A 23124-nucleotide genomic window follows, 5' to 3' on the forward strand; every position below is an offset into this window, starting at 1 on the left:
CTGTATTATGAAAAACTTTGTCAATCACTATGTCTTGATAAAAAATTAAAAGAAAAAATAAATCACCTGCAGATGGACTGGAGAGATGGTACAGAGAGTAGGACATGTGACTTGCATACAACCAAACTGCAGATCAATCCCCGGCACCATATATGGTTCCCCAGTACAGCCAAGGGTCACTCCTGTTCAGGAATAGCCCCTGAACACTGCAGGGTCCCCAAACCAAAGAAAATAAATTTAAAATACAAAATCAAATCAAATTACCAGCAGCTTTGGCCATGGCCATGGCTGTGGGTGACATTCAGTGTCCAGAACCACTGGGCCTGAGCTCACAGCCTACTCTCATGTGGGGATTAGACCTGAGCACTAATGCCCCAAGTGCACTCCCCTCTGTGTCCTCTGATCTTGGCACTCCTCTAGATTTTTGGGGTTTTTTTTGTCTTTTTTTTTTAGTGAATCACCATGAAATACAGTTACAGACTTACAAACTTTCATGATTATGTTTCAGTCATACAATGATTGAGTACCCATCCCTCCACCAGTGCCCATTCCCCACCACCAATGTTCCCAGTGTCCCTCCCGCCACCCCCACCTGCCTCTGTGGCAGGCACATCCCTTTTACTGTCTCTCTCCTTTTGGGTGCTATGGTTTATAATACAGGTAGTAAGTGGCCATCATGTTTGGTCTACAGTCTACTTTTAGCACGCATCTCCTATCCCGGGCGAGCCCTCCAAGCATCATTCACTCAGCATTCCCTTCTTTATCCCAGCTGCCTTTCCCCCCAGCATGTGAGGCCAGCGTCCAAGCTGTGGAGTGATCCTCCTGATTGGCACCCCTCTACTGCCTATAGAACGCCCCGAGTTCCCAAGCTGAGACCATACTGTGATGTAAGCTTGAGGCCCCTAATTTGATCCCTGGCACTGCATGGTCCACCAGGGATGGCCCCAGTAGCCCCTGACACTGCTGAGCTTGATCAGCACCAAGTGCCTCTGTTCGGGGCCAACTATTCATAGGAGTGGCCCTGGGCCCCTAAGCACCTCTAGGGAGGCCCCCTAAATTCTTGGTAGCCACAACTGGCTGTGCTCCATGTTTACTCCTGCCTCTGTGCTCAGATGACCACTTGTGCTGGTGCTAGAGACTGAATTGGAGTCAGTTATCTGCAAGGTCTTATACTTTGGTTTGTTTGTTTTGGGGCCACAGCCAACAGTACTTAAGGATTACTCCTGGCTCTATACTCAGGAATTACTCCTGGCAGTGCTTGAGGGACCACATGAGATGCCAGAGATCAAACTTGGAACGGCCGCGTGCAAGGCAAATGCCCTACCGGCTATACTGTCACTCCAGCCCCACAAATGCCTTATCTTCTGTACCATCTCTCCAATTGGTCCCCCTAAGGTAAAAATAAAAGAAGAGAGTCTGGTGGAAGTCATTTTTATTTATTTATTTTTTTGGCCACACCCTGCTGTGCTGGGAGATTACTCCAGGCTCGGCACTCAGGAATCACTCCTGGTGGGCCCAGGGGACCATAAGGGGAATGAAGGATTGAACCCGGATTGGCTGTGTGCAAGGCAAGCACCCATCTGCTATGCTATCTCTTTAGCCCCATGGTGGAAGTCTTTTCAGAAGTTTATTCTGTTTTATTTTGTAGGGGGCTGGAGCAATAGCACAGTGGATAGGGCGTTTGCCTTGTACGAGTTCGATCTGGGTTTGATTCCTCTGCTCCTCTCGGAGAGCCCGGCAAGCTACTGAGAGTATCTCGCCTGCACGGCAGAGCCTGGCAAGCTACCCGTGGCGTATCCGATATGCCAAAAACAGTAACAACAAGTCTCACGTGGAGACGTTACTGGTGTCCACTCTAGCAAATCAATGAGCAACAGGATGATAGTGATACAGTGATATTTTATAAGGGCCCTCCCCAGAGATGGGTAAAGTGATCTTGAGGTCACTTCTGGTGATGCTTGACCTCAAGATAGGGGCCTGACACCCCCACGATGCTTGTGGTCACTAGGACGGCCTCAGTGGTGCTTGGGGTGGGGGGTGTTGTGGCTATATTTGGCAGTGAGAAGAGACATGAAGTGTCAGACTCAGAGCCTTACATATGCTTGTGATCTACCACTTGATCCACATCCCTGGAAATCTATCCTTTATTCCACAAACATTTATCTATTTATTTAATTTATTGGTTTTTTAATTAGTGACTCACCGTGAGGGTACAGTTACAGATTCACATATTTTTGTGCTTGTGTTTCAGTCATACAATGCTCGAGAACCCATCCCTCCACCAGTGCCCATTCTCCACCACCGATGATCCTAGTATCCGTCCCACCGGCCAATCCCATTCCCCCCCACTCCGCCTCTGTGGCAGGGCATTCCCTTTTGTTCTCTCTCTCCTTTTGGGAGTTGTGGTTTGCAATAGAGGTATTGAGTGGCCATCGTGTCTACTTTAAGCACTCATCTCCCATCCCGAGCGGGTCCTCCAAACGCACTTTAGTTGGTGCTCCCTTCTCTATCTGAGCTGTCTTTTCCCCCAGCATGTGAGGTCAGCTTCCAAGCCATGGAGCCAACTTCCTGGTACTTATTTCTACTATTCTTGGGTGTTAGTCTCCTATTCTGTTATTTTATATTCCACAGATGAGTGCAATCTTTCTATGTATGTCTCTCTTTCTGATTCATTTCACTTAGCATGATACTTTCCATGTTGATCCACTTATATGCAAAGTCCATGACTTCATCTTTTCTAACAGCTGCATAGTATTCCATTGTGTAGATATACCAAAGTTTCTTTAACCAGTCATCTGTTCTCGGGCACTCAGGTTTTTTCCAGATTCTGGCTATTGTAGACAGTGTTGCGATGAACATATAAATGCAGATGTCATTTAGACTATACTTTTTTGCCTCTCCGGGATATATTCCCAAAAGTGGTATTGCTGGGTCTAATGGGAGCTCAATTTCTAATTTTTTGAGAAGCGTCCATATTGTTTTCCAAAAGGGCTGAACCTGTCAGCATCCCCACCAGCAATGTAGAAGGGTCCCTATTTCCCACATCCACGCCAAAACTGGTGCCTTTTTCTTTTGAATGTGTGCCAGTCTCTGTGGTGTGAGGTGGTATCTCATAGTTGTTTTGATCTGCATCTCCCAGATGATTAGTGATGAAGAGCATTTATTTCATGTGCCTTGGGCCATTTGTATTTCTTCCTTGAGAAAGATTCTGTTCATTTCATTGCCCCATTTTCTGATGAGGCCACAAACATTTATTGAAGACAGTGCTGACAAGTCTTGGGCTAGGCAGAGGTGATACAACTATGAACATACAGTTCCAGAGCTACCAGGAAAGAGGTGAACGTACAGGCCAACATGTGCCGGGGTGAGAAGGACGAGGATGGGCGGGAACAACTAGGTAGGGAGGGGTCCTGAATAAGCGACTCGTTCTTCCCAGCTGATTTCCTGCAGAGTACAAACTCTCCCTGAGCACAGCCAGTCAAGGATCCAGTCTTCTCTGGCTGAGATCTACCAGGGTGAGCAGATGAGACCTGTACTGGCGCCTGGCCAAGCCTACCAGGGTATCTGTTTCTCATCCGTGCACCTGTAATAGCTATGAGGCTCTGGAATTTTATTTTACCTTGTGGGGTGTGCACCCAGCAGTGCTTAGGAGCTTCTTCTGGCTCAGCATTCAGGGGTTTCTCTCAGCGGTACTCATGGGGTCATGCAATGCCAGGGATCGAACCCAGGCCTCCTGCATGCCAAGCATGCTTCGTGCGCCCTGTGCTCAGCTCGTTGAGCTCTCTCCAGCCCGAGGCTTTGGAATGTGATTCACGCCTCTGTGTTCCTATCTCTAAAACGGAGGGAGCCGCAGATGTCTGCTACATAGGACGAGCTCAAAATAAGCTCACGAGCAGCCAGGAGCCTGCTCAGCAGACAGAAGTGTTCAGTGGGGCCAAGAGATTGTACAGCGGCTGGGGTATATGCTAGGCATACCCCTGACATGGGAATGCACCTGGACCCCTGAGCATCACTGGGTGGAGCCCCAGAGACCCCAAACACCACAGGTGTGGCCCAGGTACCTCCAGAACTGCAAGGCCTGAGCAACTTCATACCACTGGATTCTTGCAATTAGTGACCAGCCTGGTTTACTGAGAATCACAAGTGGGACCCTTGGACCTCCTGAGCACAGTTTGGGAAAACTCCCTTCTGCCCCGCCCCCCCCCACACTGTCCTGCAAAAAAAAAAAAAAAAAAAAAGAAGTGCTTAGTCAATCAAGCAGTACTATGATTAGGGGACACACAATTTTCAGGGGGGGGTGTTTTTTGTCTTGTTTTGTTTTACTTTTGGGGTCATACCTGGCAATGTTTAGGGGTTACTTCTTGGGGGACCATATAGGATGCCTGGGATCGACCCTAATTGGCCTTGTGCAAGGCAAACACCCTACCCACTGTACTACCACTCCGGCCCCAGGACTCCAGTTTTCAGAACTTACCTCAGACTTTCGACTTAATGGGTCAGGGCAGTGCCTGAGAACTTGTATATTTAGCAAACTTCCTGGCAGTGTTGATGCTGCTGATTCAAGCCCGCACTTGGAAAGGGAGCGAGGCCTGGATTCTCTATCTTCCACAAGAGAGACAATGTGTCAGCCCGTTCCCAGGGCTTCCAGAGGACAGGGCTGAGCTGGTCACTTTCTATGACTCCAGCAGAGGCTCGTGTCCTGGCTAATCTGGCTCAACTGTAATGATCAGTAAGAAGCTGTATAGGATGAGAATTATGAAACCATAATTAAAATTAAGAAATGTGATGAGGACTGGGAAACTGAAACTGACCCCCTAAGTTAAACAAGAGAGGGAGAAGCGTTCCTTTTATGACCCCAATTAACTGAGTTAAGGGCCCACCAGCCCAGTTGATGGGAGCACACTTCTTACGGGACAGATTTATGGGAGCACATGGGAGATGGTACCTGAAGGCTGCACCAAAAATGGGCAAGACACTGACACTGACTTTTTCTTTGAGCACCTGAAGGCCATGCCATGTGGGAACAATGCCACCGATGGTTTTTCTTTTACTTATGACCGTTATATCTCATTTCACTGATAAGAATGTACATAGGTTGTAGCCCACCTTGAGAAGATAAAAGAGAGACCCTCTCAGCAAACAGGGCTCCAAGTCTCTTTCTCTTCTGACTTGAGGTCCTCAGCGCTGAGCTTCTATTAAACTCACTATCCTACCCTCAGTGCTGAGCTTCTATTAAACTCACTATCCTACCCTGAGCTGTCTCTCTGTTCATTCGTGGTTCACGCCAGCACAGCACAACCAATTCCCCTCAATGTGCTGAATCTCGAAGGCCCTGTGCCTGGGAGTGGGAACTTGTCCGGAAACAGGGTTTTTGCGAGTTAAGATGTGGTCCTTAGGGTGGAACCTGGTCCAGCGTGACACATGTCATGAGGACACGAGATAAGAAGACCTGGGAGAAAGTGAGTGTGGGAGTGTTCAGTTGCACAGCCCTGGAGGTCAAGGGCCAGCAGGGGCCAGAGGAAGGTGCTGATGGAGCCTGCCAGTGTAAATGTGGGAAACACAGTGCCACTCCCTTGGGTTTTAGACTTTTAGCTGTCAGAATCACGAGACAACACATTCTTGTCTTTTTAAGCTACATGCCTTAAGGTCCTTCATACCAGCAACCCTAGGAAATGAATATACTTGAGGTGTCCTTTTGCGGGCACCGCCAAGGTGAACCTTTCTTCACCGGCTGGATGACCCAATGCCTAGGCTACATCAACTATAGGGATGTTTGATATGGTCCATGAGCAGGAGCAGCCAGACAGTGAACTCGCCCCTGTTGACTTTTGACCTTCCCACATTTCCTGGGTGTATTTATTATCCCTCATATTCCTGTCTAACTAGAGAAGAAAATGTGGCCTCATCTACACACGCACAAGCACGTGATGAGCTGGGAGAGCCTCCCGGTTCTGCTTCCCATCGGGGTATTCCCTGGAGACCAGGCCGGCGCCAAGGAAGTCAGGTGCAGGGGGTCCCTCACTGTGCTCCCACAGCACGAGGAGGGGGAAGTGCATCCATCATCGGGACAACACAGCTGTCAGGCTGGGCAATTTCTCCTGCCCTGATCTCCAGGTGGGGACAGGCTGGTATGTTCCTTTTCACTTGCTTTCAGGCAATGATTAACCTGGGGTGGCTGAAGGCCCTGGAAAGCAGAGGCCAGAGAATCTTCTCTGACCAACAATCTCTCCCTGCCCCCTCCTCCTAAGGGTACCCCTTTCTCACTGTCTTTTTTTGGGGGGGGGGTGTTAACCTCTGGTGGTGCTGGGGGCTGACACTTCCAGTAGTGGGGATGGAATCCAAAGCATGTACTCTAGCCCTTTGAGTCATCTCCCCAATATCATTGGCTTGTTTTTCCTTCTTTTTTTATGGTGGGAGTGGTGGTGCTCAGGGGCTACTCCTGACTCTGTGCTCAGGGGACCATATGTGGAGCTGGACTTGAACCAGGGTTGGCTGCATAAAAGGCAAGTGCCATAACCTCTGTGCTATCTCTCTAGCTCATCTTTTCTTTCTTTTTTTCACAGTGTCCCTAAATTAAACTCAGGGCCCCCATGCAAAGCAAGTACTCTGCCCCTGAGCTGTATGTCTTAATCTCTCATCCTCTTTCTTGTACACATTTCATGTTCTTTCTGAAAGCGGTACTTTTCAAGGGCTTTAAATTCCTCCTTACGACTGCACTCATTTGTGGGGTATAGATTAACATCACATGAGGCTGACACCCAAGGACAGTAGATACAAGGGCCAGAGGGATTGCTCCATAGCTGGAAGACTGCTTCATGAGCGGAGGGGAGAAGGGAGATGGAATAGAGAAGGGATCACTAAGAAAATGATGGCTGGAGGAACCAGTTGGGATGGGAGATGTGTGCCGAAAGTAGATCATGGACCAAACATGATGACCTCTCAGTGTCTGTGTTGCAAGCCATAATGCCCAAAAGTACAGAGAGAGTATGGGGAATATTGTCTGCCATAGAGGCGGGGGGGGGGGGGAGGGTGGGGAGAGGGGGAGGTATACCGGGGATATTGGTGGTGGGGAATGTGCAATGGTGGAGGGATGGGTGTTTGATCATTGTGAGATTGTAACCCAAACATGAAAGCTTGTAACTATCTCACCGTGATTCAATAAAATTTTAAAAACATTAAAAAATATATAAAAAATAAATTACTCCTTACATGATGCTTAAGGGCTGGAGCGATATCACAGCGGGTAGGGCGTTTGCCTTGCATCCGGCCAACCCGGGTTCAATTCCTCCGTCCCTCTCAGAGAGCCCGGCAAGCTACCGAAGGTATTTCACCCGAACGGCAGAGCCTGGCAAGCTACCCGTGGCGTATTCATTATGCCAAAAACAGTAACAACAAGTCTCACAATGGAGACATTAGTGGTGCCCGCTTGAGCAAATCAATGAGCAATGGGATGACAGTGACAGTGATAGAGTGATGATGCTTAAGATCCTCACCAGCCCTGCTCCCATTCTCTCACACTCCTGCTGCCCTTCAGCTAACTCCCACAGGTCACAAGGCGTCCTTTAGTACCTCCAGCCTGCCAGTGTCTTCTCTGCAGCAGAGATGAATGTACTAAAATCATCACCCTTCCTTGCCCACACCCCATGAAATATTCCTGAAGAAGGGGAGTGATGGGGTCCCTCTGCGCCCCTCGCAGAACCCCAGTTTCCCTCTATCTAATGGAGGGTCACATAGTCTAGTGAGTACTCATTTCCTGTCTCTCTCCCATTGTGGGGCTGTCAACTTCACAGCAGAGGGTCCTCTGCTTCTGCCTCTGGCAGCGGGAGCTTTATGGTTCAGAGGGGACCCTTGGATGGGGGGAGTGATAGTGCAGTGGGTAGGGTGTTTGCCTTGCATCCGGCTGACACTGGTTTGATCCCTGGCATCATATGGTCCCCTGAACACCACCAGGAGTGATCCCTGAGCAGAGTCAGGAGTAAGCCCTGAGCAACTATGGGTATGGCCCAAAATACAAAAACAAAAACAGAGAGACAGAGACAGAGACAGAGAGACAGAGACTCTTGGTGTGGACTGGTTCTATGGGGATGGAAGAAATGGGGCACAGCATGACATAATAATGTAAGTTACTATTAGTAAAAATCCTCTGGAAAATCTGGCTCTGTGTATTTCATTATTTATTTTTATTTTTTGGTGATACTCAGAGTTTACTCCTGGCCCTGTGGCTCAGGAGACCATATGTAGTGTTGGGAATTGAACCTGGGTCGGCCGCGTGCAAGGCAAGCGCCCTGTCCTCTGTTCTATGGCTCCGGCCCCCCAAACATTTTTTTAAAGCAAACGAATCCAGTGATGGAGAACCATGTGAACCCATTGCACAGGTGAACAAACCGAGGATTCCAAGAGGCCTAGGGCAGATTTCAAAAGCAGTATAGGGTCAAAATTCAAAACTCGCTGCTCCCAGAGCCAAAGTTCCCTCTGCACGAACAAAGTCGTCTACCGAGTGCATGCACATAACCATCGCTAGCAGAACTAACAGGCTTGAACCGCGGGAAAGACACCCCCAATTCTGTGCGTGGAATGCCGGGTCATCCCGGCCACGCGTGCGCAGTGCCGTGAGGCGCCCCCTACCGGCGGCGCGCGGGGAGCAGCCGCGGGGGCCCCGGGGCGCGCAGTGCGCCTGCGCTCTGGAGGCGGCGGCGGCGGCGGCGGCGGTGCTCGGCGGCGGCTGGCTGGTTCTCTGCGCGGCGGGCGCGACCATGGCGCAGCCGGGGAAGCTGCTCAAAGAGCAGAAGTACGACCGGCAGCTGAGGTGAGCGGGGCTCACTGGGCCGGGCGGGCGGCCAGCCGGGCCCCCCCTGCCTCCGGGCCGGGCGTCAGGAGCGGGCGGCGCGGCTGGGCCTCCCCCGGGGCCTCGGGCCGGGCCGGGCCGGGCCATCCGGGGCTCCGGGAGCCGCGGTTGGGGCGCCGCGAGGACCGGGACTCCGCGCCCCTCCCCGCCCCGCGCAGGGCCGCGCCCGCCCCCCGCCCGCCCCCCGCCCGCCACGCGGCGAGTCCAAGGGGCGCTGCGGCCCCGCCTCGCCGAGCTGGGGCTCCGGGCCTTGCAGAATGCGGGCCCTGGATCGGGGGTTGCCCCAGCCCGGCCCTCCGAGCGCCAGGAATTGGACCGAGTCGGCCCGCGCTGTCCACGTACAGCCCCGGTCACGGGGGGCTACGTCCGTGCCCAGAGCGCGCCTCACGGCCACGTGAAATAAATCAAAGGGGGCGGCGAGGCCAGTTTCGAGAAATTCAACCCAACAGACGCAGATCACCGTTTCCACGCATAATAGAAACACTTATCCCCGGGAGTTCACCGTTCCCGTCTCGCTGTCTTGGAAATCGGGCGTTCCCCCCCCCCCGCCCCCCCCGCAGCAGCTCGTGTGTGGACGGTTCGCGTATCCGGCCCTTGGCTACTTTCTGTCCCTGACCTTTCCTCCTCCTCCTCCTCCTTCTCCTCCTCCTCCTCCTTCTCCTCCTTCTCCTCCTTCTCATTCCTTATCCTCGTTTTCCCTTTTTGTTTGTTTTGTTTTTTGTTTGCGGGCCCCTCCCCGCGGTGCTCAGAATGTGCGCTCAGGAATTACTCCTGAAGGGCCCAGGGGATCATATGGGGTTGCCAGGGATGGGACCCTGGTGGGCTTCGTGCAAGGCAAAGACCCCAACCTCTGTGCCGTGAAAGTTAAAAAAAAAAAAATGCCCCTGATCCGGCTTTCTGTGCCCTCCTTTCCCAAGCCAGGGGTCATGGTGTGCTGCAGCTCCTGTCCTTGGCTTTCTGGGCCCTCCTTCCCCAAGCCAAGGGGTCAGGGTGTGCTGCAGGGTGGGCGCCTGCTAGCTCGTACTGATGAGACATTCTCTCTCTTGTCTAGATGAGGAACCTGAGTCTTGGGAAATGTTAGAACATAACTTCTGAGTGATCTTCCCCTTAGGACTGGAGCAATAGCACAGCGGGTAGGGTGTTTACCTTGCATGTGGCTCACCCAGGTTCCATTCCTCCGTCCCTCTCGGAGAGCCCCGCAAGCTACCGAGAATATCCTGCTCGCACGGCAGAGCCTGGCAAGCTCCCCGTGGCATATTCGCTATGCCAAAAGCAGTAACAAGTCTCACAATAGAGACGTTACCAGTGCCCGCTGGAGCAAATCGATGAACAACAGGACGGCAGTGCAGCAGATCTTCCCCTCCATGTGAGACAGGATATAACGCCCAGCCCTTCTGGCTTTTTCAGAAAGAGTACTTCCATCATTTCTCTCAAGCACCCAAGCTCCTGGGGGAAGAGCGAGGTACTAGAGGCCCCTGGAACCAGTTATATTCTTTCATAAATTCTTGGTGCTCTTTGTGTTTTGAATATATGATAAAGCTGAGAAAAGATATTTCAGAATATATATCAAGATATATCATTGAATATCTGTGACCAAAAAAAGGTTTTAAAGAAATTGTTTTTTAAATCAAAGCTCCGTAATTTATAAAGTCATTCATTGTTGATTTATAATACAGTATTGCAACAGCCACCCACCTCCGGTGGCTTCCCTCCCCCAGTGTTCCCAGGTTCCCTCCCATCTCCTCCCCACCTCCACCCCGCTGCCCTCTTGACAGGCACGTTTCTAAGTTTGGCTGTTAAAGGTTGGGTCTCTCGGTTTCAGTGCTGTTGACTGGTTTGGATACTTGGCTCTGTCACTCCTTAACACTGCCTTGACAAAAGAGTGTTTGCTGAGCCAAATTGTTTAAAGATTAAACTTTGCCGTTTTTAGCTTTGTTTTTCTGCATTGGTTTGTTCCCAAGGACCAAACCCAGGGCCTCATTCATGCAGTTTGCACCCTTGCCACTGTGTTACTTCTTCTGCCCCACACTTGATCTCTTTGTTTGGTTTTGGGATCACAGCCTGGCAGTGCTTAGAGGCTGCTTCCACTACTTTGCTTGGAATTGCCTTTTATTTATTTTCTTTTTGGGTCACACCCGGCGATGCACAGGGGTTACTCCTGGCTAATGCACTCAGGAATTACTCCTGGTGGTGCTTGGGGTACCATATAGGATGCAGGGATTCGAACCCAGGTCTGCCACGTGCAAGGCAAACGCCCTACCCGCTGTGCTATTGCTCCAGCCCCTGGAATTGCCTTTGGAGGTGTTTGGGGTGATTGTAGAGAACTGAGGGGCAGGGGGTTGAACTTGGGCCCACTGATTGCTAAGCGTGTACTTCAGCCCTCTTAGCTTCCCTGCTCCAAATGTTATCTTTAATAAAGAAGCTGGTCGGGGCTGGAGTGATAGCACAGCGGGTAGGGCGTTTGCCTTGCATGCGGCCAATCCGGGTTCGATTCCCAGCTTCCCATGTGGTCCCCCGAGCACTGCCAGGAGTAATTCCTGAGTGCATGAACCAGGAGTAACTCCTGTGCATCGCCAAGTGTGAGCAAAAAAGTCCTCCCCCTCCAAAAAAAAAAGTAGAAGCTTGTCATTGGTTTTGAGTGTCAGAAGGAAACAGAAGCAAAGCCGTGCAGGTAGCAAGGCCACACTTTCCATTGGTCAGCAAGAGAGTGGAGGATTGAATTGTATTGGACTCCTTTTTTGAACCCGTTCCCTAGAGATGCTCTATTGTTCTCCAAGGCTCACTGTCTGACTGCCCAAGCACCCATCAATCAGATTGGCTGGGTGCCTTCTGTGAGCCTGACTTTTATAGAAAGATCAGATGTTTCTAATCCAGCTGCATCTTCCATTCAGTTGACAGGCTATTCTGTGACTACTTACCCTCAGCCAGGCACTATAAGTGGTAAAGATGGGAGTAATAGGGACCCGAGTGGAGCTGAGTGGGGCAGAGAAAAGGATGTTTAGCAGCTAAAAGGCCTGGTGAGGCAGTTAGAGTCGTGATGGTCCTGGGACCACATACCAGCTACAGTAAGAGGGAGGGAATCTGCTTTAGACCAGGTCCCGGGGCATAGTCAGGTGAGCACTTGCCTTGCATGTATAAGGCCCCTGATTTGTTTGTTTGGTTTTTTGGTGTTTTTTTTTTTTTGTTGTTGTTGTTGTTATTACTGTTTCTTAAGCCACACCCAGAAATGCTCAGGAGTTACTCCTGGCTCTGTGCTCAGGAATCACTCCTGGTTGTGCTTGGGGGACTATATAGGATTGAACCAGGTTGGCCGCTTGCAAGGCAAACGCCCTACCTGCTGTACTGTCACTCTGATCCCTGTTTTGATCCTTGGCACTGGTGGGAGGAGGAAGGGGGTGTGGGAGATGAGGGGTATGTAAATCAGATGATGGGGGGACACATTAAAGTTTGTCCTCCAAGCTGTGGTGGATATGGTTTTTTGATTTTGGTGCCCCTACACTTCTGATACTGACAAGAGAATAAATTTCTAAGTTTTCTGGATGGAAGTGGCCAGGTTGGGGGGCCAGAGTTACGGTACAGTGGGTAGTACCTTGCATGTAAACTTGGGTTCGATCCCTGGCGTCCCATACAGACCTCCAAGCACTGCCAGGGGCAATTCCTGAGTACAGAGCCAGGAGTAACCCCTCAGCATCACCAGGTATGACCCAAAAAGGAAAAAAATGTAGCTAGGTTAGCCTGGTGCCAGGGTTATAGCAGTTGTTATTCCATCCTAGTGTTTGTTGCATGTATTAATCATGCTATCAGAATGAATGTTCATTGGATAATTTGATTGTTTTTATTTTTGAGCCACACCCCTTGGTGTTCAGAACTTACTCCTGGCTCTGCGCTCGGGGATATTACTCCTGACAAAGCTTAGGGGACCATATAAAGTACCAGGAATTGGTACTTCCAATACTAGAACCTGTGTCAGCCTCCTGCAAGCAAATGCTACACTGTCTTTCCAGTCCCCTTATTGGGGCTTGAGAGCTCTCCTGTCGAAGTGGATGTGAGGCTTCTATTCCATTTTTACAGAAGAGTGTTTGCTCAGTTTTGGAACTGTCACACTGATAAATCCAAAATCATGATCTTAGGTATGTTGGACAGTGTAACTTAAGGAAAAATGAGGCAGAGAACTGGATAGGTTTCCAGTGAGTATATCCAAAGATTTTCTAGTTGTAACTTTCTAACTTGGAAAGAATAACAGGCAAGGAGCTGGTTGACCGAACTCCTAGTTCTGATTTGATCTCCCTCTAGCCATGCACTTGTATGAGTCTTTGGTTACTCAGCTGTGGAATCTCCATTTACTCTTCCTGTTGTTCCTGTTTCACATTTGCCATTTTTGTATGTAAAAGAAAAACTTCCATTGTAGGGGGTTACTCTCAACTCTGCTTGGGGCTTGTTCCTTGTGGTGCTCGTGGGACTACGTGGATCTGGGAATTGGACTCAGGCCTTGTTCATGCAAAAAACATGCTCAGCCCTTTGAGCTCTCTTGCCTTAAAGATCAGAGATTTGACTGAGAGCTAGTACAGGAGTTAAGGTGCCTTGCATGCAGCTAACCCGGTTCAAATCCCCAGCACCTCATATGATTCCCTGAGCACTGCCAGGTTGTTGTCCAATTCCCCCTCCCCTAACCACTTCCCCCAATATAAATTATAGGTCACCATTCAACTAAGGAAGAGTTCATTTTTCAAGTGTTGGATTTTATGTTTTGTTTTGCAGGTTGTGGGGTGATCACGGGCAGGAGGCTTTAGAATCTGCTCATGTTTGCCTAATAAATGCAACAGCTACAGGAACGGAAATTCTTAAGAACTTAGTATTACCTGGTAATGTAGTTTTGTGGGGTTTTTTTATCCCCCTAAATTTACTTCTTTAAAATTTTGAAGTAGAGATACATATTCTTGACTGACACTTTTTGTCTCCTAGGTATTGGTTCGTTTACAATTATTGATGGAAATCAGGTCAGCGGAGAAGATGCTGGAAATAAGTAGGTTCTTGTTTTTTCATATAAAAGCATAAACGTTTAGGGAAGGTAGTACACTGTCGCAGAGGCTGTGATCTAAATCGCAGTGTCACTTCCTTAATCAGTGACTTGACAGTCAGCTGGAAGTAATTCCCAAGTTAGGATTATAGTAAGAATGAAGTGAATCAATGTAGGTAAAGTGCTAGCAGAATGTCTGGCATAGTTACTTTGTTTATTGCTGATATTAATACATAGTATTTTGTTATTAATGCTAATATTATTGTTATAATGTTAGTAATGACTGTTATTTGTGAAATATAGAGACTTTGCATGCATTGTTTCCCAGATTTAAGCCTGCAATTGACAATAATTTTATTTTGCTCACCAGAGTAGAAAGGCTGGGCTGGAGTGTATGCAGTGCATCAGGAGCCCAGGTTTGATACCTGGCACTGACTGCTCAGGGACTCCTGAGCATCACCAGGAGACTCCCTAGCTCCCAGCTATTAATAGTCCCTGATCACTGTGAGGTATAGCCTAAAAAGGAAAGAAAAGGAAAATGAGGGATGTGCTCAGAACTCTGCCTTAACATGTATTAGGATTAGGTCCTGGATTCAATCCCTGGCCTTAACACTCTCCCACAGAAACAATAATAAAAAACTACTTTTATTTGTGGCACCATTTTTATTTTGAGGGGGAGAGGGCTTAGGCCATACCTGCTGGTGGTCGGGTCTTATTCCTGGCTCTGTGCTCACTGTGGCAGGGCTTGGTTATTTGTGATGTCTTCCTAGTCTGGTCCATGTGTAGCCATCTCTACCTGTTGTTTCTAAAAGTGCATTGTAAGTACAGTGGTTAGAATGTTTTCCTTGCACATGACCAAAAACAAACAAAAAGTGCTTTCCTAAAGATGATCTATCCCAAGCACTGCTGAGGATAATCTCTTTTTCTTTTTGTGTTTGGGCCATACCCAACAGTGCTCAGGGCTTCTTGCTTTGCACTTAAGAATCACCCTGCTGGGCTCAGGGGACCATACGGGGTGCCAGGGACCAAACCAAGGTCAGCTATGTGCAAGGCAAACGTCCTAGCTCCTCTCTCTCTCTCTCTCTCTCTCTCTCTCTCCTGTTAAAGAGAGAGGAGAGAGAGAGAGACAGAGACAGAGAGACAGAGACAGAGAGAGAGATATCAAAGGAGGACTGGTACTGATGCTTGGCACGTGTGATGTCCAGGTTTGACTCCCAGCGCCACATCATTCCGCAAGTATCAAGCCAGGCCCAGGCCCTGAGCATTCCTGGATGTGGCCCTAAAACCAAAACCCAACCTAACCTAACAGATCTTATATCATTCTTTAAATATGATCATATTTAGACTTTAAGAGCATACCTGTAACTGGATTTCAAGTGTTTTTTTTAGGAGCTTGGAGTCGGGATGTTTAGTATTTGTCAGTAAACAGCAGGTGAATACAGGGAAAATTACTTTAGTTCATGTTGAGCAATACTACCCTTTTTCTTTGGGTGGTATATATATTTCTGCTTTCTATAACAGCCCTTTAATTGGTATCTATAAAGCCTTATTGTTGCTTACTTCATGGTTTGGAGCACGGTGTGATAAGAATGACTGCTATAAAACCAACTCAGATCCTGGGCCACGGACATAGTTCAGTGTGCTGGAGTACACGCACCTCATGCAGGAGCCCCAGGTTTGAGTCCTGGAACTGCTTGTTCCCCAAGCACTGCGTTGGGAGTAGCCAAAGCTAGATGTAACTCAAAAGCCAAAAAAATTTTAAACCACCAATTTTTCTGGTCAGACACCTGAGAATATGAAGGTATATAATATGCAGGAAGACGCCTGAGTAAATCGGTTAGTGGTTACCTGTAAAGAGCAAACAGTTCAGCCCCGCATTTCCCTAGTGTGGTTTGCCGAACCCTGGCCCTCAGGGCTGGGGATGATAGAGGTTGTATTAGTAGCTTCATAGAACAGGTGAACTCCAGGTGGACTCCAGTGTCTAGTGAGTTTTGAATCAGTCCAGTGAGACATGAATCAGATCAAGTTAAAACATTTTTTTAGTATAAAACTTTGTGGTTTTTTCTGTTTGGTTTTTTTTTTTTTTTCCTTTTGGCGATACCTTGATGACGCTCAGGGGTTACTCCTGGCTCTGCACTCAGGAACTGCTCCTGGCAGTGCTTGGGGATGGTATAGGATGCCGGGGATCGAACCTGGACCAGCCATGTGCAAGGCAAGCGCCTTCCCCGCTGTTACTATGGCTCGGCTCCTATTTTGTGTTCTATGTGCTGTCACATGCCACATACCATTTCCGTCAGCAGGTCACGTGTTCGACATGGGTTCCAGAGCTGCAGTCTCAGTGCCTACCTAGTAGATATTGTCTAGGTATACCCCGGCATCACCACAGTGCCAGCATTGTATTTCCCAGAACATACTCGTTGCCAAGGAATGCATGAATAACAGAAATTTCTTATAGAAAAATAGAACATGATATTTCCCTATTTTTTTTGGTTTTTTTTTTTTTGGGGGGGTAGTTACTATTGTTGTGGCAATCACAGCCAGCCATGAAGGGGCTGAAGGGTTGGGGTGAATAGCTCACTCCAGGTACCAGCAGGGCCACTCTGGCATCACTTGGGTCACACATCTACCCTTTTCTCATGCTTTTTTCTTTTTTTGTGTGTTTCGGGGGCACACCCAATCTTGCTCAGGGGTTACTCTGGGCTCCGCAATCAGGAGTCACTTTGGGTGGTACTCAGGCAACCATATGGGATCCTGGGGATAGAACCAGTTTGTGTGCAAGGCAGGTACCTCACCCTCTGTACTATTCTCTGGCTCAACCTTTCCCAAATTCTTTTCTGTTGGAGCATCTTAGGAAATAAGTCCATGGTATATTCTTTAGAAGACCAATTTTCTTCTTCCAAAGAAGTCTCTTACAATCTAGAATCATATATAGTTTATTTTACATTGTGAATGAATATAGCTGATATAAGTGGTCTTTCCTTCATAGTTAAAGAAGTGCTTTCTTTTTTTTGTTCTATTTTAGTTTTTTCCTTCAAAGAAGTAGTATTGGCAAGGTAAGTGATTGTAGAAGATAGTAGGATTTTGAGCATCTAATGATGTCACTGTGTTTTGAGTGCTTGTAAAATTTTGGCTTTATTATTTCTTTCAAGTAAAATTTTTGTTTTTTTTAAAAAAAAATCAGTATTGCTTGGGGGTTACTCTTAGCATAGTGCTCAGATATCTAACAAGGGGCTCTTGCATTCAAAACCTGCACTTAGTTCTTTGAGCTCCCTTTTCAGTCCAAAAGCTTTGACTTTTAAATAGCTAATATTGGACCTAGAGAGATAGTCTAGCCAGTAGGGTGCTTGCATTGCACGTGGCCGATATCATTTCGATATCAGCATCCTATATGGTCCTCTGATCACTGCCAGGAGTGATTCCTGAGTAGAGCCAGGAGTAACCCCTGAGCATTGCTGGCTATAGCTCCAAAAGGGAAAAAAGAAACATAACATTTAACATTTAAAGTGTTTTGAGAATAAGTTGATTCTTTCTAATGTTGCAAATCTTCATCTGCTTGTTAGTTTACATTATATTCTATAGTAAAGCTAAATGTTGGATGATATTCATGTTCATGTTCAGAGTTTGAAGTATTCTTGTTATGAAAATTTTAGGTTAGCCAGAATAACCTTTATTTTTGTTTTATATTAAAACTTATACAAAGCTTTGTTAGCTTAATACAGTATTCTGAATGAAAGTGACTATTGCTTTATGATCGACCTCTTTTTTAAAATTTAGGTTACATTTAATTATAAAATTATTTGTAATTGAGTTTCAGGCATACAATGTTCCAATACCAATCCCTTCACCAGGGTCCACTTTCCTCCACTCATGTACCCAGTTTCCCTCCCATCCCCCTATGATTGACCTTGATATTTTAGAGTAGGTCAGAATTTGCTCCAGGACATCCTTATCTGCCACCCAGGGTGTTCTGATATCTTGCCTGCTAAGAAAAGTGCTAATAATGTCAGCATTGGGGAACTGGGAATAATTAGCTGTTGGAAGTAATCTTCTAGTTGAATCCCATTTTCTTCACTATGAAGGGTAGAATTGTCAGGCCTACATGTGAGATTGGGAGTTTTACAGTGTGTTTGCCTGGCCTGTAAGTGGATAGATGGCATTTTAACAAAATTTTTTTCTAATTCAAGTCAAATGCTTTTGTTTTCATAAAGAACCGAGCTCAAGCTGCCATGGAATTCTTACAAGAATTAAATACTGACGTCTCTGGAAGTTTTGTTGATCAGGTACCTATGTGTATGCATAATTATTTCTGTACAGAAATGTAATTGTTTTAATAGCTCACAACCCTAGGAATTGGAATTTTTGATTATGTTTAGTTGAAACTTGAACTACTTTAACATTGGAGTCTAGCATGATGCCTAATTTTTCTAGAATTGCTTACCTATTTTGATGTACCTGATCTGATTGTGAATTTTTAAAATTTTTTTCCCTCTGCTTAGAATCCAGAAAACATTCTAGACAACGACCCTTCATTTTTCTGTAGGTTTACCATTGTGGTTGCAACTCAGCTTCCAGAGAGGTAAGTTTTGATGTCAATATGTTATTTTAGTTTCTTACTAGGTTTGCATTGGTTTATTTTCTCTATAGAGTCTGTGGTTTTTAAAATTGCTCAACTTTATTGAAACCTTTCAATGGAAGCTGTTACCTCCAGCATTAAGAAGATAAAGAAATGGTACAGGAAGGAACCTGGGGACACTGGTGGAGAGAAGTTGACACTGATGGTGGTTGATATTCCTTATATAAATAACCTCAACTGATAATAAACCATTGATACAATGTTTTAAAACAAAAGATAGAGAAGAGGAAAATAGACAACTTCTATTTGAGATGTGAAGCTTTTTTGAATATGCTTGGAGTTGTTAAATGGAACATTGCCTTTTAGTGAAGGTTAGCATTAAACTAGTTAGAATAACAGAGAGAACCTGGGAGTGTATACAGGGTCTTAGAAATATTTTCTCTTTGTTGTTGAAATTTTTAGGACTTTTTTTTGTGTGTGTGTTTGTATGTGAGGGATGTCACTTACAGCTGTGCTGGGCACAGCTGGGATGCTGGGGTTTGAATTTTGGGCCTTGCTTATATGCTCCAGCACTTGAGCTATATCCCTGACCCAAGAAGAGTCTTTTTGGTAACATTCTTCCTTCCAGAAAGGATGAGGTTTCATATCCCACTCTCCGAAAGATACTTTCTCAGGATACAACCTTGTGGTTCCCCACCTTCCTTTTGCTGATACTCTTATTATGATATTGAGCGTGGGATTGCTATACACACACAGGCGTTGGGTTTCTTTAGTTTGAGTGCTTGCAAATCGGGGGGCGTGCTCTTCAGTAGTGCTGCACTCTCTGGGGAGGGGTCATACCCTGGGCTGTGGTACTTGCACATCTTCTTAGTTGTGTTTGCTGGAGGTCCTGCAAACTTATTAGGTGTAGTGCACACACCCCTGGCTGTGGTACGGAGAAGTGCAGACCGTACAGTTGTTGGAATGTGCTAGTACATGTAGATGGCCCCAGGGTTAGGACTCATGACTTCACTCTTCAAGGCAAGTGCTTCAGCCACTAAGCCATTTCCTCATCCCCTCCTTGTTTTTGATTTTCAGTATATTTTTGTCCTGCTTATATAAATCCAGTAGACATATATTTGCATTATTTAGTATACATCTTGCTTTATTTTAAGACATTTTTCAGGCTGTCTTTGCATTATTTAGTAAGCAACTTTATTTATGGCATTTTCAGGCTTGGCCTATGTCCATCTGCCGCTGTTCTTATCTAATACTACTTTCCTTTGCAGTACATTGCTCCGTTTAGCAGATGTCCTCTGGAACTCTCAAATCCCTCTTTTGATCTGTAGGACATATGGACTAGTCGGTTATATGAGAATCATCATAAAGGAACATTCAGGTAAAATTGTTGTGATTCTGGGGCTGATTATTGGTAACTGTCGGTACTGTTTTAGAAGTGTGGACCTTTAGAAAGTGAATTTTGAATTACAAAGTAGGGCCTGGAGCAATAGTTCAGCAGGTAGGATGCTTGCTTTGCATGTAGCCTCCCCAGATTTGATCCCTGGCATATGGTCCCCTGAGCACCACTAGGAGTAATTCCTGAATGCAGAGCCAGGAGTAATTCCTGAGCATTGCCACATGTGACCCCCCCAAAAAAAAATCAAAAATTAAATAGCAAAGTAAATTTTATAGTAACAAAACTCCAGTTATAGTAGGCTTTAATTTTTTTTTTTTACTTAGCATTATAAAAGTATCTAAAGCAAGAAATACAACTTCCTAATTTTATTAGGAGACCTATCAGCTATGCAGGTACCTGTTTTATTCATGTATTTATTTGTTTGTTTTTGCCTCCAGACCCACATAGGTTCATGTAGCTGCTTGCTATAGTGAGTATCCTACTTAACACATAGAGGACACACCACATTAGCCCCTGTGACCTTTCATTCTTTTTCCATGCAGGCCTGAGCTTCCCCCAATTTAGGTACAGTTTCGCACAAGGCATTTCCTTAGATACTGTTCAAAGGAAATAATGCAGTCAGAAGGATAGCAGAGTTATTAAAGAGACAGGCTTGCTAATCAAAGGTAGTGTTAGCACTTTACTTACAAAATTTTAATTTTAAGTTAGCATAAAATTCGAGGGTGGAGTGACTTACCAGATTTACTGGAGAGATCAGTGCTTGAGCCTGGTAGTGTGACGGGGCTCAGTCCAGTGGTGCTGAGGGCTACTAGGGCCATACCAGTAGTGTCGGGGGATTGAATTTGGGGCATGCACAAAATGCTCTAGCCCTGTGTGTGAGCTCTCTCCCTGGCCTCAAATCAATATAAACATTTCAGTCCGTCTTGTGTTGTTCTGACCCAGGAACTCTGCTCCCTCAGTTACAGCACTGATGGAGTCAGTGTGTTGTCTGGGCAGATAGGGTCCACCGTGAAAGGTAAGCTGCTGGCTGGTGCTGTTGGGCCAATTGAGAGATATAAATGTGCCTAAGTGATAGCACTGCAGGTAGGGTGCTTGCCTTGCACAAAGTTCACACAAGTTCTATCTAGGACACCCCATATGGTCCCCCAAGCCTAAGGAGTGATCCTGAGTACAGAGCCAGGAATAAGTTCTGAGCGTCTCCGGGTGCCCATCCTTCTCCCACCCCCACCCCCACCACCACCACTAAAATAAGAGATGTAAGTGGAAGAGTGATAGGGTGACATTTTAAGTGAGCTGTTACTCTGAAGGTAGATAATGAATTTGAAGGGACAAAGAAGGCAGGCAGAGGTTTCATTTAGGAGATTCCTAGTGGTCTGTGAGGGAGAATGTGTTTGCCTCGGACTTAAGGTTAGATGCTTTAAATCTAGGGCATTGGGAATAGATAATAATGAAGGTTATTTTGAGCGGTACATCAGCCTTTATGTGATTACTTCAGATGCTTCCAATTTCCTTTGGAAATGTCTTAAAAATTAGATTAAATGCTTTTCACAAATGAGACTGCTGAGTCAGAGATTAAGTTACTGGCTAAGGTCATGTAGCTACAAAGTGACAAAACTGGGCTCAGTGTTCTAAAAACACTGTTAAGAAATGCCATGCTCACTCAGTTGTATGACTGAAACACAAGCACGAAACGATGTAAGTCTGTAATTATATCTCATGGTGATTGACTAATAAAAAATTTTTTTAAAAAAGTAGAAAAGAGGGGCTGGAGCGATAGCATAGCGGGTAGGGCGTTTGCCTTGCACGCGGCCAACCCGGGTTCGAATCCCAGCATCCCATATGGTACCCTGAGCACCGCCAGGAGTAATTCCTGAGTGCAAAGCCAGGAGTAACCCCTGTGCATTGCTGGGTGTGATCCGAAAAAAGCAAAAAACAAACAAACAAACAAACAAACAAAAAAATAGAAAAGAAATGCCATGCTCTCCTGCACTCCCCCATGTGGAGAGCTGTGTACCAAGCAACATCAGATTGTGTGGGAAGTGACTAATGTAGGGGCAGGAAAGCAAGAAGTCAAGGATGAGCATGTTTCAGGAAGAAGTTAAGGCAGATGGCGGTGAGGATTGAAGACCACAGCTGACGCAGGGCAGGTTGCTAAGTTTGAACTGCATACATTTTTCAAGTGTCAACTTTTCTGGTTAGAATAATGTGACAGTTCTGCTCTAGAGTAATTTGGGCTTTAATTTCACTAAAAGTAAAATCCATTTAATCAGTGTTGAAACATTGTATACCTTGGAAACCCAGTCATGAATAACTCTGTAATTTCATGGTGACTTAAAAATATGTATATATTTCACTTTAGATTCCTGCATTTAGTAAAGTGTATATTGTAAAACATACGTTGTCGGTTTATACCTTGATAATGAGCCCTCTAGGCCCTTTTCCCTTTTTTTTTTTTTGTGTGTGTGTGTTACTCCTGGCTCTGTACTGAGGAATTACTCCTGTCGGGGCTCAGGGGACCATATGGGATGCTGGGAATCGAACCCGGGCTGGCCACGTGCAAGGCAAGCTCCCTACCCACTGTGCTATCGCTCCAGCCCCCCTTTTCCCATTTTTAGACTTCCAGATTTTGTTTCTGTGATGTTGTATATTGCTAAAGAAGTAAATTTCTCTTTGGGGATTGTTTCACAGTAATAGAATCTCACCCAGATAATGCCTTAGAGGATCTGCGACTAGATAAGCCATTTCCAGAGTTGAGAGAACATTTTCAGTCTTATGATTTGGATCATATGGAAAAAAAGGTTGGTAATCTGCACACCTTTCTTTTTTTTTTCCCCTTTTTGGGTCACACCCAGCAATGCACAGAGGTCACTCCTGGCTCATGCACTCAGGAATTACTCCTGGCGGTGCTCAAGGGACCATATAGGATGCTGGGAATCGAACCTGGGTCAGCCAAGTGCAAGGCAAACAAGCCTACCCGCTGTGCTATCGCTCCAGCCCTTGCACACCTTTCTTTTATCATCACTGTCAGCCCATTATTCATCGACTGAGTGGCACCAGTAACGTCTCCATTGTGAGACTTGTTACTGTTTTTGGCATATCGAATATGCCACAGGTAGCTTGCCAGGCTCTGCCATGGGGGCGAGATATTCTTGGTAGCTTGCAGGGCTCTCCGAGAGGGGCGGAGGAATTGAACTCGGGTTGGCCGCGTGAAAGGCGAACGCCCAACCACTGTGCTATCGCTCCAGCCCAGGGGCCTCACATATGTAAGGCAAGTGCCCTCTGCTAAGCCACAG

At 46.6% G+C, this 23124-nt stretch overlaps 1 protein-coding gene across 1 annotated transcript in view; it reads left to right on the plus strand.

Annotated features, from left to right (window-relative positions):
• The first annotated feature begins 8668 nt into the window (after positions 1-8668).
• Positions 8669-23124, plus strand: part of NAE1 (NEDD8 activating enzyme E1 subunit 1) — a 31496-nt gene continuing 17040 nt past the window's right edge. Inside the window, exons 1-8 of the mRNA XM_055146057.1 lie at positions 8669-8806; positions 13604-13707; positions 13808-13868; positions 16885-16915; positions 18071-18142; positions 18359-18438; positions 19704-19813; positions 22520-22629. Coding sequence (XP_055002032.1) covers positions 8754-8806; positions 13604-13707; positions 13808-13868; positions 16885-16915; positions 18071-18142; positions 18359-18438; positions 19704-19813; positions 22520-22629 — 621 coding nt within the window. The 5' untranslated portion in view covers positions 8669-8753. The remainder of the gene's footprint in view (positions 8807-13603; positions 13708-13807; positions 13869-16884; positions 16916-18070; positions 18143-18358; positions 18439-19703; positions 19814-22519; positions 22630-23124) is intronic.

Source organism: Sorex araneus, chromosome 8, assembly GCF_027595985.1.
Source record: "Sorex araneus isolate mSorAra2 chromosome 8, mSorAra2.pri, whole genome shotgun sequence".
NCBI lineage: Eukaryota > Metazoa > Chordata > Mammalia > Eulipotyphla > Soricidae > Sorex > Sorex araneus.